Below are 18376 nucleotides of genomic sequence, written 5' to 3' on the forward strand. Positions count from 1 at the left end.
CAGAATACGTTTTCGTATTTGAATAAGCACGCCTTTGATCATAACTCTGAGAACATCGTACAATCGTTAAAGATCAGTTCTGGTATTATGAAATTTGCACTTGCACAATTTTTTCTATGCAAATCATTTCTAATATATTTTAAGCTCCCCAAAAAAAAGTCATAAAATGAAGCAGCTATCCGCGTCTGTCTATGCGTTTGCCTTCTAAACTACGCAACGGATTGTTGGGTTTTCATTTTTTTTTTTTTTAACTTCCGATTTAGTTGTCCGGGTTAAATCTTCCCCAAAGGAAAAACTTAACCCTTCCACTCACTTTTCCACAAATGATCATCTAGTCAATCAACATTATGTAAGTGCATTATATAAGCAAAATAAATACAAACAATACAAGAACAACACGTCAACTCACCAGAGATCAAATGGGAAAATAATTCACCGACTCCAGATATTTTCATATCAGAGGGTTCGGCTCGGTAGAACTTCTAACAGGGCCTATAAATCCTACTGATCCCTCAACATAAATATTTAAAAAATCTTTTGTTATCCTACATGTATTCAAAATGACCGACTTTTGCATCTTTATATATAATTTTTTTGATAGATCTAATACGCCTAAATTTTTAATTAGAGAGCTAGGTATAATGCCAGTAGCCGAAATAACGAATGGTAATATTTTTATAGTCTGAGAATGCCAAATTCTTTTTATTTCATTTCCTAAATCTATGTATTTTCTTATTTTTTCACTAACAGATTTTTGAATATTACAAGAATTTGGAATAGCGACATCAATGATATGAGTTATTTTTTTAATTTTGTCATGTAAAACTATATCGGGTCTATTATGACTAATCGCTCGGTCTGTTAGTATAGTTTTATCATAATATATTTTATAAAATTCGTTTTCTAAAAATGAATTTGGTTCGTATTCATAATATGGTACTACATTACGGCAGTCAATCAAGTTATGTTTAATTACCAAATTTTGGTGAATTATTTTTATATATATATAGATAATTTCTTCCGGAAGGTTTATGATTGTAATTATGGAAAGTAGAGAAAAGTCGATGTTTTGTAATCAAGCCGTAAAAAAATATTTTCGGGCGCTTACATTGCTAACGCTGGTTAAACCTTATGAGATACACCAAAATAATGTACTACGGAATTGTATATCTTAAAAAGGTCTACAGAAAAGTCCGCGATGGTATAAGGATAACCCCCACCAACGCCGGGTACACGTCAGCTAGTTTTTTTAAATAAATTTTTCGTTAGGAAAAAAAATGTAAAAAAGGATTTTTATAAATTACAACTATTATATGCATAGACATATGAATATTAGTAGACCTGCCCTAAGTGATTAAAAGCGTATTATCCCCACTCCCCATACCGGTTCCATTGGAGCCGGCTGTGCTCGCGTATGGCCTCAAGTGAAATTTGAAAACGTGACGTCATCATTCTTGTGCGAACTATGGTCGAGGCATCATCGGTTCATTTTACGAAATAACACGGCAAAATGTTGACTTGTACTATGAAAACTTGTAAAAATAGATGTGAAAAAGAGAATAAACCCAATTGTCGTATTACATTCCATATATAAGCATTATTTTAAGCATATTCACATCGTATAATATGAATCAGTTGTTACTATCACATCGAGAAACGTCTGGACGCGAAACACAAAGCTGGTTGGTTGCTGGGAAGTAAATTATGAACATTTATAAAAGTGTCTTAACTAAATACTTAAACGAAATATTGGACTCTGAAAATAAAACCGAATTTTTTTTCCGAATTTGGACTTGGCAAATTTGTTCATAACGTGGCGAGTAATTTGCGCTCCCATTTAAAAATGTCTATTCATTCAAAAGCAGATTTTACTTTTAAGAAGTAAATGGTGATATTATAATGTGAGATGCCTATTTACTGTCAGATTGATTTATTGACGAATCACAGTCAGCTTCACTCCCTTCGTTCTTCAACAGTTGATTTTACCCCTCGCCATTATCTTCTCGTCTATTAATTCCTATGTCTGTGATTATATGACATTTTAAGCTGACCTAACGTAACATGTCTTATATACAAATTAACAGTACTTTTTAATTACATTCGCTTTTTGTATACTTAATGAATAAATTTGGTCTAGTGTTATTCTTCGCGTGTCAGTCAAACTTCTTTTCCTCTCAGTATGAATGAGTTAAGCTCGAAAATATTTTTTTTACGACTTGATTACAAAACATCGACTTTTCTCCACTTTCTTTTAATATAATATGCATGTTTTATATATAAATAAACCTTCCGGAAAAAATTCTCTAAATAACGGTGAAAACCCTATGAAAATCTGTTGCTTAGTTTAGACAAACTAAGCGCACAAACAGACAGACGCGGATAGAGACTTTGTTTTATAGTATTTAGAGATGATTATAAAATTAACGCCCTCCGTGAAATATTAATTTCACTTTAAAAAACTAGAAATCATTCTTTATAGCCTCATAATTGCAGGTTGGCTTACTCGATGCTTGCCATTACAATAATTGAAGGAATTCACTGTATTTTCTCGTAGTTTCAATTTTTAAGGTTTTCCTTGCACTTATTTTACTGAAGAGAATATTATTTTGACTCACTCTATAAAATTAATATGTAAAAACTGAAGGAGTACGCTGTAACATCCCTCTCTTTCGCACAAACGACAAACAGAGATAGGTTTTTAGAAGCAGCATAAAACATAAAGCTAAAATACATAAAGCTCCACACAGAAGACCCTGAGGAAAATAATTCCCCCAGGGTATATGCCATCTTTGGGGATGCTGTTGGGAGGGTATTTTTAGGAAATATAGATCAGGATTCTTGCTGCAGAGTCTCCATATTTTATCTTCGTGTCACCTGCTCCTGTACATCATTTTGTTTAACTTCATTTCACTTTATTTTTGTAATATTCATATTGTTTGTAATACCTGCATCAACTGTAAATCGCCCCCGAGGTGATATCTCACAAAAGCGGCGCTATACAAATTGTCCAATAAATAAATTGCAGAAATATATTATATGTTTGTACAGCGCCCGTGAGGTGATTTCGCACAAAAACAGCACTACAAATCATCCAAATATTATAATTATTAAATGAGCCTGAATATTTAATACCCGTGTGAGTTAATCCCTCACAGGATCAGGATCACGGGGATTCAATTGTTGCTTTGTGGCGTTTGAATCATTCATAAATACATTTTGAGTTTTTAACTCGCCAAAGAAAACTTTACAATTGTTTTCATGTAATCCCGGCATTACCGCACAAAAGTTCCAACTTCAGCAAAAATACTTTTTTTTTAACTGATTAAAAATGTGAAAAGCTATACAAATCAACAATTTTATATCTTTATCCAAAACCAACAGACTGATATTTTCAGATATATTCTGTTGCTGTTTTCTGTGTGTGTTTTCACGTATTCATTTATTGTCCAATGTTTATAATATTTTAGATACTGGAAATTTTTTGTAATTGTGTACAATGTTTATAATATTTTAGATACTGGAAAGTTTTTGTAATTGTGCCTACTATTTTTAAGCGATTATATTGTACCTAAATAGTAAATAGACTAGCTTCCCAGTTAGACCAAAACCTCACAAGGCCGGGACACAGCAACCTCCTACCTAACTTGTATGGGATTTTACAAAAAAAATCGTTTTAATTTTTTATTTATTTAATTTTATTTATTAAAACATCTTAAAATGTTTTTGTTTAAGTTAGAGGTTGTCATACAAGTTAGGAGGTTTATTTGATTCAGTGTCCCGGCCTTGTGTTCTAGGAGGTTTTGGTTAGACCCAAGAATACTTCTCTACTAACTGCATAATTAAATTAGTTAATTAAGAATGTTTGTAATATTCAATATATTTGCATTGTAATTTCAATAAACTTCCCGGAGCCAGTGGGACTATAGCATCCGAATCGGGTTATGTTGAGGCTGGAGGGAGTGAGGAGGGAAATAAAATGTGAAATAGGAAGGTTGGGATGTACCTGGCTATTCAGGCATTTTGGTGGTCTTTCACTAGGGTGATACTGGGAGTATCTATCAATCTGGAATACTCTGGATTGACTTTTTATTGGTTATAATTTAGAGCTGGTTATCCTGTTTATCACAAAACCATGTTAATTCGTGGAGTACATTATGATTAATATAACATTGGTTATTTCCTTTTTGTTGATTCAGATATTGTAAGCTATTAATTGTATGCCCCACATTTTTATATTCTTCAATTCGAATTTCGATTGTTTCCAATTTCCTGAAAATACATTTTTTGCCAAATCTGCATAATTATTATTATGTTTGACTACTCATTTTATCATGAGTAATGGCTATAGTTGTTATCTATTGTTTAAATTTCTGCTAATTTGGCATATTTTGATCGTGTAAACTGAAATTCACAGAATTAATAACCCCACACCTCAAAATCTAATGAATTACATCAGTATAATTTAATACCTTGAGGACTGAACAGTGATTAGTGTTGCAATCAGAAATAAATATTAGTAACATTATGAAACGGCGACGAGACAAAAAAATGAGCAGTGATCCTTGGTATGTCTTGTGTTCTGGACCTAACCAGGTAATAAACAATGTCTTCTTGGTTAATGTTTGTAGGGCGGACACAGAAGTGTCTAATTGGTCTTGGAATTCAACCTTTTTTTGTTCTGCTCCCCAGTAGTTTTCTGAAAATCTATGTTGAAGAATTGTCTTTGCTAAATTTACACTTTTTTATTTTTTCAGTTAATTTTTCTGGTTTTGATATAATGTGAAGACAAGTGCAATCTGCATCATTATAGTAATTAACCTAACCTAACTAACTAGGTTATAAAGTGTACTGTCGTTTTCTGGGGTCGGGGTTTCTGGAGTCGGGGTTTCTGGAGTCGGGGTTTCTGGAGTCGGGGTTTCTGGAGTCGGGGTTTCTGTGGTCGGTGTTTCTGAAGTCGGTGTTTCTGGAGTCAGGGTTTCTGGTGTCGGGATTTCTGGAGTCGGGGTTTCTGGGGTCATGGTTTCTTTCGTCGTGGTTTCTGGGGTCGTTGTTTCTGGGGTCGGAGTTTCAGGGGTTGTGGTTTTTGGGGTTGGAGTATGAGTTTCTTTTGAGGTAATTTTTTCATGAAAAGACACTTTGGAAATTATCCAATTATTATTTTTAAAATAAAAATAAAACCTTAAATAGGGTTAATTCAATGGTACTATATTTTTTTCTGCAGTTATATCATTCCACACTTTGTTGTAGCTATGAATGTTTATTTAATCAGAAATTATTTCAGTTGTTGAACTTTTTAAGGAGACGTGAATTAATTTTGTTTCTTTCTTCTTTTCAGGGGCCACCACCGAGTGCCGGTCCTATAAAGTTCACCATAGCCGACACCCTCGAGAGAATAAAGGAAGAATTCAATTTTCTCCAGGCTCAGTATCACACGTAAGCTACTCATCTATTTGATATCCTTTTTTAAAGCATTCCGAGTAAATTCTGTCATCGGAGAACTTCTTTCATGAGATGTAAGTAACCGTTTCACAGCATATGCAAATGTATCACAGAACTTGTTTCATGACGGTAACTATTTCACAGAACATTGCAGAACTTGTTTCGTGACGGTAACTATTTTGCAGCACATGCAAATGCATTGCAGAACTTGTTTCCTGATGAGTCAGTAACTGTTTCACTGCACATGGAAATTCATTGTATAATTTATTTTATGATGGTAACTATTTCACAGCACATTGCAGAACTTGTTTGCTGATTTGTCAGAAACTGTTTCACTGTACATGCAAATTCATCGCAGAACTTGTTTCATGACTGTAACTATCTCACAGCACATGCAAATAAATGCATTGCAGAACTTGTTTCCTGATATATCAGTAACTTTATCACATAACATCATGCAAATTCGTTGCAGAATTGGTTTCGTGAAATGTCAGTAACTGTTTCACTGCACCTGCAGATTCTGAAGAGTTTACTAAACTGTTCTATTTAATTTCAGGCTTAAACTGGAGTGTGAGAAATTGGCTAGTGAAAAAACAGAAATGCAAAGACATTATGTGATGGTAAGTTTATTATGGAAGGCATTTCATTTTAATTTGGCACATAAATATAAAATGATAAAAATATTTTAATTTTAAAGGTTTTTTTAATGATGTATTTTTTAATTAAACAGCCCCCCAAAGGTGATTTTTCACAAAAAACGGTTCAAATTATCCGATTATTATCACAATTGTTTTTCCATTTCAGTATTACGAGATGTCATATGGATTAAATGTTGAAATGCATAAACAGGTAAGAATACTTTCAACCTTTTTGTCATCAGTTAAGAAGTTATTTTAAATAATTATAAGTTATAATATATTCAAATTAGCATGTATAACTAAATATTAAGTTGGATTCATCACAAAAAGCAGCATGACTGATAAAGATACAGGGTGTGTCTGTGAAGTGCATTATTGAAGAGCGTTATCAAAATTTTCAAGAATTTTCAGCACGGTGTATTCATCCCATAGAACCGATGGGACATTGGGAATTTTGACAACGTAATGAAATTGACACTTTTTATGATAAAATATTTTTTGAGGATTATCTTGATGTGATTCAAATGTTAATTTTTTTATGCAACTAGCTCGGACACAGTCGTTGCTTAAACTCTATTTGAAGTAATTAAAATTTTGATAAGTTTTTGGTTGATTTAGAAAGCTTGTATCGTCAATATTGTTTTTTATTATATGTAATGCAGGTAATTTTATATTAAGTAAGTAATATTTTTTTTCTGAATATTAAGGATTTGAAGATATATTAAGGTCTCGAAAATAAACAATAAATTTTTTAAAACTTAAATTAGTTTGCCCACCGGAGTCCTCCAGGAAACCAACATATAGAAAATATATAATTATTATTGTTGTAAGAGGTTGCAAAAATTTCAGCTGCAGATATTTGTGACAAGTTTTTTTAAAACTTTACTCTGTTTTTTATTATTTTATTTTTTGGCAACTTCAGAGACTTGAATGTGGATCATTATTATTTATATCTACCATCTTTTATCACTTGCATATTTTCCTATACTATGTCTATTTCTTAATATATTTTTAGTAGGTACTGAATGATGTTTTTTAGTTTTGAAAATAGTAATAGAAATGTATTAATGAAATTTTTTTTACTTGAAAAAGAATACCAAACAGTTTTCTCATAAACAGACCATATCTGCAATAACACCTTTTCGGAATAATAAAAAAAAATATTATTTAGGTTATTAGTATTATTATTTCAAAACATGGTGTGAAGAAAAGACAGATATTTCTCACTGTTATTTAACTGATACAAAGTGTTTTTAAAATAAAATAAAGCGCCCTTGAGGTGATTTTGCACGAAACGTAATTCAAACATTATTATTATTAACTGTGTCCCACTTATCTGCATATTTACCAAATAAAAATAATTACCAAAGATCATCGGTTTGATGCTACCGCTTTATATAAACGTGGAAAAATTTCTGATGCCCTATTCTTATAAAAAATCGTGAACAGTCTTGTTAATTCACCATATCTGCTAGAAAAGATTGCATTTCGTTGCCCTGAACACAACACCAGATCGAACGACTTATTTAGAACACCACACTGTAAAGCCACATATGCGCAAAACTCTTCTGTAAATCTCATAATGCCTCTAGAGATGTAGACATTTTCAAGTGTAACTTGAAAACATATAAAATGCAACTTACCAAACTGATAACTTAATTTTTTATTTTGTGAAATAATCCTATCATCTTAGTTTATTTTATGGTTTTTTATTATAATCATTCGAAAACTGTATTACTACTCACTGTCTTTAATTATTTTTATAACATTTTGTAATTCCTGAAAATGTTTATTCTTTATATTTCTTTGTCATTTATAAATATATTGTATAGGTGCAAATTTTGAATCAACGACTAGAATTAATGGAACATTATTGGTCTAATATTGTAAATAATTGCTGTTTATGCCAAATATATAAATGACTGTTTGTTTCCTAAATAAAATAAAAAAATATTCAATACACCGTGAAATGAGTAAAATGGTTTGTTTGCGTGATTTCCAGACTGAAATAGCCAAAAGACTGAACGCCATAATCGGGCAGCTACTGCCGTTCCTGGCGCAGGAGCACCAGCAGCAGGTGGCATCAGCCGTGGAGCGCGCTAAGCAAGTCACCATGACGGAGCTCAACGCCATTATCGGGGTACGTTTCAACTCTGAGCTCTCGCCGCTAGGCTCCTTCCCCCCGCTGCAATGGGTAAGGACATACTCACCACACTTATTGAGGCGCTTGATGATCTTATGATGTTGAATTCAGATTATTTATTACTATTAGCTTGATTCAAATTCAAATGGACTAAGAGCGCCATTTTGTTTTTTTTACAATTTAAAAGGTCCCGTTAAATGCAGATTCTATCGTCGGTCTATTCAGCTTTCTATCAAATTTGTAACAAACATAACAATACGACAGTTTTGCCTTTCTTCTAATATACATTTGTTTAAAGGCTAAATAAAACAGACCTAGAATCTGCGTTTAACGGGGACCTATCAAATGACAAATAAACAAAAAGGCGCTGATTGACCATTAAATGACATTGTTACATTTCAATTTGTATAAAATAACTGGCCCTTAAATGACATTGTTACATTTCAATTTGTATAAAATAACTGACCCTTACCCTCACACCAAGAACGCACTCTTTGACAGCTGATGTGAATCCACGTTTTGATGAAAATGTATGGTATTGTTACTATAGCTAGACCGTAAGGAAAAGAAGGTGCGCAGATGCACATGTCTTAGCATGTGTAGAGAGGGCGTGATTTATTAGTACTTCACTGTAGAGGTGGGTCCTATGAGTACACCGGTGACAAAATACTCAAAAGTATTTAATACCGACCTGAGGATTGATTCAGAATAAGTAATTCTAATGAACTCGCATAAATTCTGCTTGATTCCCCCTTTTATTATGGGGTGGGGGGGGTTGTTATCAAATACCAGTCACAAATCACAAATACACACCAAAAATACCCATCGAATATACCTCTCAAAAATACCTACTACAAATACCTATCAAAAATACCTGCTAAAAATACCCAGCAAAAATATTCATCAAAAATACCCATCGAAAATACCCATCAAAAATACCCATCAAAAATAACCATCGAAAATACCTATCAAAAATACCTACTAAAAATACCCACAAAAATACCTATTAAAAATACTTATCAAAAATACCTGGTAAAAGTACCTATTAAAAATATTTAGTCCCGGTATAAAATACTAAATAGTCAGCTAGCATATGGTGCGTCAAATGCCGTTTTACAGCCGGCACGTCAGGGGGTCTGCATTTGGCGGGAGCTCAGAATCCCAGCGGTAAAGAAGCTCTATAGAAAATTAGAATAAATTCCCCACAAAGCAAGGTTATAGCCCATATTAAAAGTTTTACTTCCAAAGCCAATGGATTACATTACTTCATTCTAAAGAACAATTTTTGTAATATTCCACATTTTTCTTTGTAGAGCAAATATTGAATTTGTAGAATTGTAATTGTATTAAATAAAAAACCAATTGTCATTCGACAGAATTTGTATTTCTTTCTGAGTTAGAAATTATTGCTATTTTTTAGTGGCTTCATCAAATACAGTTAATTTATTTAACCTTCCTAACACAGGACCCATCGACTGTCAAACAATGTATGTTTTGATAAAGTACCTAGATTAGATTACCCCAGCATATGACTAAGGTTGGTTTACATGAACAAGTAAAATGGATTAATGTTTTTTGTTTGTTATCATCCGTGTTTCAAATCATTGATTTACATGTTTATTTTCATTCATACATATTGTAATACCATTCACACGCTAAATATAATGTATAAATAAATATTGCCAAATATTAACATAGCTTGAAAAATCTAATTCTGTTACTTTATCTTGTGTGTTTTTTTCATCTTTCATAACTGGGTTCATCGTCATAATTTTTGATAATTTTATGCTTCTTTATTTATATATTATTATTTTTAATATTTATCTTAACCCTTTACATGTTACATGTGTATATTTTCACTGTAAGACAATGTATCAATTCTCACTGGCATAATATATGCTCACTGTTAACTGTAATGGGTTAAGTTGTTTGCTTTTTCACATTACAATATGTACATCAAATCTTCATCTCAAAATATTGTGAAAGGAAAATTTCCTTTCTTATATCATAAGTGACCCTTTTCTTTATTTTTAATAATTTCTGTAATTTTGGTTTTGTACAGCTTAACATTTTGCGCTTAAAAAATATCATCCCCGAACTGGTTAACTCTTAAACCCTACCTGGGGTACTGCAGTACCCCCCTGGTGTTTAAAATATCAACAATTTTAACAATATCGCACTGTTGCAAAAATCGCTCTAGCTAATCTACTCTCGATAATTGGCGCGTAAGTACGTCAGAAAGCCATGACCGCCCGGCAAGTGCAGTCGCGTCCACAGGTGTTCCGGGGTACCCCAGTACCCCGTGGTAGGAATAGTGTTAGTTCTTCCTTCCAGTTATACTTGAATTACTGAAGTTGTTTTTCGACATCTCTCTGGTAATTTTACACATTATTTATGATTTACTTTATTTTGTGATAATGGTTAGGTAACAGTGTTGATAGGGAGGGCCTGCGCCCAATAACGAGACATTCATGGACTAATAATGTGTTATGAATGTAATGACAGTGTATGCAGTGTAATGAGATATGACAATTAACAATTGGTTCACGTCTATACCCACAGTCAAGAAATTATTGGAAAAAGGGATAACATTAGTTGGAACTGTAATGAAAAATAAACGAGAAATTCCTCCGGTTTTCTTGGACACTAAAAATCGAGAGAGATGCACATCAATATTTGCCTATGACGGACCTCTCACACTTTTGTCGTATTGTCCTCTGAAGTCAGCTAAAAATAAAGTTGTAATTATGCTGTCCACCATGCATGACAGCCCTGACAAGGATAATGAAGTGTACCTTCCAGAAATAATACATTTCTATAATAAAACCAAATGCGGAGTGGATGTGCTCAACCATCTTTGTAAGAAGTACTCGACGTCCAGGAAGACGGAAGGAAGAGGAGGTGGCCCATGTTTCTCTTCTACGGGTTGCTAAATGCTGTTGATGTCAACTCTTGGGTCTTATTCAAGCTGTCAACTAACATTGATAAAGAGAAAATCACCAGGCGGCGTGAATTTCTAAGAGTTTGTCAATGGCACTCATAAAGCCTCATATGAGAGCAAAATTACAATAGGAAAGTTTACCCCGGGATATCAGAGAAACTTTACGTGCAGTCTTGAATATTTATTTTGAAGATCATAGGCCGGTCCCTGATAATCCCAAACCTGGTCGCTGCTGCTTTTGTCCGCGAACATAGGACATTAAATCTTGATCTGTCTGTAACACTTGCCGCAGCCATATTTGTGCTGACCATTTTTACAAAATCAGTCCTTCATGTAAAGGCAAATATGTCTATTAGTTTTTATTAATAAATTTTATTGTCTTTTCATATTACTTTGCCATAATAAAAATAATATTTAAAGAAATATCAAAAACTTCTATTTTATTAATCTTTTTTGCGCGGGGTACTTCAGTACCCCGTGGTAGGAATAATTACATTCCCAGAGTGGTAGGGTTTAAGAGTTAAGAAAGCAAGGAGTAAACCTTCTCTTCGGTTTTCCTGGCTCAGTGATATTAAAACTTTTGATTTCTTTTCCAGAGAGTATTTGACACTGTTATTTTTTTCTTACAGCAACAACAACAACAGGGTATACAGCATCTCCTCGTAAGTTTCATGAATATTATTTCATTCACCAGACATAACTAATTAGAAAAATAAAATAAATAATATCTTTGATTAAATTTACAGTAAATACCAAAAAATATTATTATCGATTAACTGTTTTGAAAAGTTACTGCTTAGATAGAACTTGATATCTAAAGATTTTATCGGCTGGCTAAGTCCTCCATTACAACACAAGCAACATTTTCCGCTTACTGTGGTGGTAATAGGAGATTTTCAAATATTGTCAGGTTATTCGTAACCCGGAAATGTTTGTCTTTCTTTAAAATTTTTATTTTAATTTTATTTAAAAAACTTATCTAGTTAACTTAAGTACCTTTGAAATATCCGAAATCTTAATTCTACACAAACCATTAACCTGTATCTATTCCATTACCTTTCTCTATCTCTCATAACCTAACATACCCCTACCCTTTCCCAAGCCCCAAATGTGAAGGAATTATTTTTACCTTTCATCACTTATGAATTTAGAACAAGGGTGGCCATCCCGCGGCCCGTTGGGTGTCTACTTGTGGCCCGCGGAGCATATGCACACATTTTTTTCTTTTAGTGTAGTTCGTATCATATCTCATATGGAATTATCTCAGTACGTTGATTCAACTAAAGGGTCGGCCAAATAACTTTTTTTTTTTTTGAAAATGCTATAAAAACATCGAGAGTAGCTTCGGCTGTGTGGCACGTAGCGCCGTCCTGTTGAAACCAAATGTTGCCAATATCCTCCTCTTCAATTTTTGTGAACAAAAATTCGTTCAACATGGCCCGATAACGATCGCCATTGACTGTAACCTCCACTCGTTGCTCATTTTCGAAGAAAAATGGCCCAATTATGCCTCTGGACCAAAATCCGCACCAAACAGTGACTCGTTTTGGGTATATCGGCTTTTCAATGTATGCGTGCGGGTTTTCTGTGCCCCAAATGCGACAATTTTGCTTATTTACATACCCGCCAAGATCAAAATGAGCTTCATCGGAAAAGATGATTCTTTTGGCAAAATCGGCATCTTCTGTAAGTCGATAGCAGGCCCACTCAGCGAAGCGAAAACGCATTGGATGGTCAGTTGGCTTTAACTCCTGAACCAATTGGACTTTGTATGGCGTCATACCAAGGTCTTTATGCAAAATTCGTCTCAATGATGTCTCCGAAATGTTCAATTGTTGAGAACGACGGTGAATTGATGTTGATGGCGCTTCACGCACACTTTCTGCCACACCAGCAATATTCTCGGGTGTACGCACTGTTTTTGGCTTTTCACGCTTTGGTTTATCGATGAGGATGCCAGTTTCTTTCACTTTTTTCACAAGATAACGAACATACGGAGCTGATGGTGCTTCTCTTCTTCCAAAATCCGTACGCAATTTTCGCACACATTCTGCAACATTACCATGATTTTCAAAGTAATGTCGCAATATTTCCCAGCGTTGTTCAAGCGTATACACAACCATATTCGTTCAGCGGAAGGATAACACTAATTATCTGTCAAATCAGACATGAGCTAAGTGTTACCATTCACGAAATAAGCACTAGTTGAAAAAAAAAAACGTTGGATGGCAGACCCTTTATCAGTATTGCGCGTCTTGCGAGTATAGGTCTTGCTCCCCCCCCAAGGATTTTTGAAATATCATTGTGTGGAATAATACATCGGAAATGCACTCAGAAATTTTTTCTGGGAAATTACTTTTCTTTCTATCCCCCCGTCCATGGATTCGAAAAATTATTGTGGGGAATCCAGCACAGAGCGAGAATACCCCATACAATAATTCCTTTCGGTATACCATTACTTGTAAAAGTAAGTACAAGTGCGAAATACTAGGGAACAGGTATTTGGACTAGGTATTTATTCATACTTGTACCAGTTGTTCCAAGTATCAAGACGAGCTAGTACGACTCACCTCTAGTACGGCCCGGTAGTTAATCTCATTTCTAAAATCTGGCCCGGCTGCCGAAAAGGTTGGCCACCCATGATTTAGAAGCAAAGTAAATTTTTGATCCCTTTTTGAAAATATGCATATAATGTGTGTATTTATTATAACAGCAATTTCAATTAGTCCAACTAAGCGCATTCTGTGTGCATGTCATTTCCATAGTAACATTTGATTGTGTTTCCTGGATCTATAGTCTAAAACAGGGCACTGTTATTTTGAAGTATTTTGAAAAAAAATGTACTTGATTAAAACTAAACTAGGTACTAAATTAGTTTGTCAATTTAATTTGGGTTTTAGGACATTGATTTTTAAGTATCTAGAATGGAAAGAGTGAAGTCCTATTATTTTCCCCTTTGTTCTTCTCACAATTCATTTATAATCAAAGATAGACCATCAAATTATACTTAGGAATATCAGTTGGTGCGTATCCTCGCTATGTACGAAATTCCTCACTCATATTTAAGCATTCTAAATCGGCTGCTTAATACCTTGATAAGCCGCAGAGTAGGTCCTTTTTTAGACGCCGAGGTGTTCGTATAGTGACGTATCAAATTTGACATTTACGTAAATAATTCCACACTTTCATCTCACCGAACTTACGTAAAAATTCCCTAATTTTATCAATATGGACAAATTCATAAAGAGATGAGAAATGTCGATGATATTAAATGATAAACTATCTAAAATAGGAATTTTATAATTTCAATGTGCGAAGTTTTTCTTCAGCGGTTAGTTCATAATTTTGTGAATAGTTCACTGACTCCAGCAGAACAAATGCTATTTGCAATTAGTAAGGCACCATACTGATTGAAGTGGTGAACTTCATAAAAAAATCAACTTGTAAATTAAAAAATTAAAATAAACTGCGGTCACTGATATTTTGAAAGATCGCGAGTTTGAATAGTTTGGTTTTGCAAAGAAAAAAAAACACATTCCTCTAATAAAATCTTAGTCAATATGTGTAATATTAGTGATATCTATGCTTTCACCCTATATGCGGATTATGTGCTAAGCCACGCTAAGCTCGACATTCCAACCAAGCCGAGCTTAAAAGCAACTGATATACCGGCCCACAAGTATACCCAGTACATATAAGTGTATCTAAGCAAAAGTGACATCCCATTATTATAACTTATTCTTTATTTACTTCTTATTTCGTGTTGTGTATTGCACCACACCCTACACAACCAAGCTGAAATTCATAGTATTATTATTACTGTGTATATTATAATTTAAGTTGCTTTATAAATGTATTTGTGTATCTATCTGTATGATTTCTGTTGCATTTATATCTGAACACTCACTCAATTATGCGCCCATTGTCCCTCCGTCCCAATATAACGCGTGTGTGTGTAACGGGGCTTGCATGGCGCGCACGTGGCTCGCATGCAGCAGCAGATGCACGCGGCACAGCAGCAGCAGGCGGTGGCGGGCGCGGCGGCCGCGCTGCTGCACCACCCGCAGGCCCCCCAGCCCCCGCAACACCCCGCGCTGCACCAGGCGCCCCCCAAGGAGGAGAGCAAGCCTACACCCGAGGAGCGGCTGGCTGGGGCCAGGGCGCTGCAGGTATGTGCCCGCACTCTGATACTCGGTACTTCCTACCATCTTCCTTCAGCAATTTAGTGACAGCCGTATATACTGTCAATATATATAAAGAACACAATTTGAAACTTTTTTCCACTTGTTTTTATTTGACCGTGACCGGTTTCAGCCTGTTAGGGCCATCTTCAGACTGGTACAATTTTTGTCTTAAACTAGGGTTTATATACATAGGCAAATTACATTGAGGGGAGGGGTTAACATAATAGGTTGGTTTGAATTATGAGGGGTTTTTCGGGTTTTTAATGGATTTTATATAATTAAAATATTTTTACCTAACCACACAATAGATTTCCGATAACCTTATGTTGGGTAAATCCTTAAATTAATATTCCTAATAGGCATAATTATCATAGTTCTATAGATAAATTCATTTGATTTTAAAAACAATACTTATTTGGGAAATATCATATTTCACGAAAAACCCCTCATAATTCAAACCAACCTATTATGTTAACCCCTCCCCTCAATGTAATTTGCCTATGTATATAAACCCTATTTTAAGACAAAAATTGTACCAGTCTGAAGATGGCCCTAACAGGCTGAAACCGGTCACAGTCAAATAAAAACAAGTGGAAAAAAGTTTCAAATTGTGTTCTTTATATATATTTATAATGGAATTCCACCACGAAATAACAGTTTCAAATATTAAAATAGTATATACTGTCGTTACTTTTCCAGGTTAAAAAAAGTTTTTTGCCTATCCGTATTTATTTCATATAATAAATGTTATTAAATACACTAATTTCGATTGTCAGTGCATTAGGCCAATTCGCGATCCGCCATCGTAATTATTCCTGTAGTTCCAATTTTTTAATATGTTTTATGAACTGGTTCCCTGTTGTAAAATCCAAGTTTTCGACATACTGAACTCGCTGATCAATGCTATATTCCACTGACTATCCATCTCTCAACCGCCGACCCAACGCTTTTTCACTGATTTTCGGGTTATTTTTTCCAGTACTTATACCCCTGAATATCGCATCTCTCAACTGTTGACCTACCGCTTTTCCATTGTTTTTCGAGATATTTTTTCCGGTACTATACTGCCCTGATATTTACCCGCCGACCTCCGAATTTCCACTGCTTTCCGATAACTTATATGGCGATTTTTTATCATGTTTTTAACCGGTTGTTATAAAACGAAAACCATTGTCAATTTCCCAAAAAATTGAAATCATCTGAGAATTAGACGCATCATGCGGAGAAATGCGCGTTCAATTGGAGAAAAGGCTTGCGATTCTGGTAACTACATTAAATGGAATAGTAGCGAACAGGGAGAATATCTATAAACAATCGTCACTATTTACACCTCGGCTTATCTCTCTCGTTCAGGAAACAGGACCTCGGAATCCCCAGAAAACTAAGACCAGTATGTACAAAAAGGTGGAGGCTGTCCTTCTGGAATGGCTCAGACAAAAATGCACTCAACATTCCACTAAGTGGAGCAATAATTATGGAAAAGGCTGAAGATATGGCACGGAGGCTAAATATTCCGTTTACAGCCTCCAATGGCTGGATTGATAGTTTACGGCGACGTGTTAACATTGTGTGCAAAGTAGTCAATGGGGAGTGCAATAGCGTCAACATGGAAATAGTGGATGTGTGAAGGACCACCACGCTGCCGGACCTTCTGGCAGCATACAAGCCAACCGACATATATAACGCAGACAAATGTGGACTCTTTCTTAATATTTTATTTATTCCAGACTAAACGTTTGCTTTTAAGGAGATGCCTGCTATGACGGGAAACAGAGCAAGGAAAGAATCACTGTTCTGGTATGTGCTAATGCGGATGGGTCGGACAAGTGGCCTTTATGGGTAATTGGGAAGGCCAAAAACCCAAGATGCTTTAATAACGTCGGGAACCTTCCGTACACATAATATAACGTAACAATAAGCCGTCATGGATGACATGCAAGACTTTTCACGAGTACCCTCTCAGCATGGATAGGAAGATGGCTGCACAAAACAGAAAGTTATCTTATTCGTAGACCACTGCGCTGCACATCCGAAGGATTGAATCATTTGAAGAAAGTAAGGGTGGAATTTCTTTCCTCCAATACAATATCAGTCCTGCAACCTATGGATCAGGGAATAATTGCTACCCAGCAACACTTCAGGAAAAAAAATGGTCTGTAATTTGCTACAAAAAATGACCAAAGAAAATCCAGCATGCAAACTAGATTTGCTCGAAGCCGTTTACTTCCTTTCATCTTCCTGGAACTCGGCGACACAGCAAACTGTTGCCGATTAATTCAGGAAAGCTGAGTTCCAGGACACACCATAAGAGAGGGAGCAGCCTGAAGATGATTTTGATACTATTCTGATATTCTACGGGGAAGGATGGAATTACCGTGGACATTTTCTGATTACATCAGAATTGATTCCTTGTGGAGTACAGGATATATCCAATCTGTGCTCCGAGGAACCAGAAGAAGAGAAAGAAGAATATTTGTAGAGGAAATTAACCACAGGAAAATGCCAACAAGTGGGCAAGCACTCGGGAACTTAGATGCCTTGGAATATTTCTTGACAGGGAACTCAGAAGTGCCCGAGTGCTTTAAAGTGTACCTAGCAGAGATGCAAAATTTTGCTACTCAAGAATTTAACAAACGAGTAAAACAATGTACTAAAGAGAAAAACTTTGGAAAAAAAAAAATTTGTAATTATGTAAATAAACTTTTTATAATCAATTATGTTCTATGTATTTCACATTCCCACCAATTTCTAAATAATACTAATTATGGTGTGAACAATACTCGATTTTTTTTTAAAATTGCTAAATTTGAATCCCACTTGAAAAGCTTTTTCCCGGTCCCTTGGAAAACTTCTTAACCTCTCAGAAAAGGACTTTTATTTACTTTGTGTTCCTTTGCGAACTGTCAAAACGCGAAAATTTTTGTGTTATTCACGAGTTTTGTTAAAAGCTTCATAACTCACGTTTTGGGAAACGTAGCCTCATTCTAAAAAATGTTTTGGAAAGATTATGAAATTCACTATCGTATTGTTT

At 34.8% G+C, this 18376-nt stretch overlaps 1 protein-coding gene across 1 annotated transcript in view; it reads left to right on the forward strand.

Annotated features, from left to right (window-relative positions):
- The window catches only part of gro (TLE family member transcriptional corepressor groucho), a 107073-nt gene that overhangs the window by 60762 nt on the left and 27935 nt on the right, over positions 1 to 18376 (forward strand). The window contains exons 3-8 of the mRNA XM_089642139.1: positions 5336 to 5433; positions 5996 to 6059; positions 6244 to 6288; positions 8080 to 8217; positions 11791 to 11823; positions 15157 to 15330. Coding sequence (XP_089498265.1) covers positions 5336 to 5433; positions 5996 to 6059; positions 6244 to 6288; positions 8080 to 8217; positions 11791 to 11823; positions 15157 to 15330 — 552 coding nt within the window. The remainder of the gene's footprint in view (positions 1 to 5335; positions 5434 to 5995; positions 6060 to 6243; positions 6289 to 8079; positions 8218 to 11790; positions 11824 to 15156; positions 15331 to 18376) is intronic.

This window comes from Hesperophylax consimilis, chromosome 2 (genome assembly GCF_061612785.1).
Source record: "Hesperophylax consimilis isolate HC1 chromosome 2, BYU_Hcon_1.0, whole genome shotgun sequence".
In the NCBI taxonomy this organism is placed as follows: Eukaryota; Metazoa; Arthropoda; class Insecta; order Trichoptera; family Limnephilidae; genus Hesperophylax; species Hesperophylax consimilis.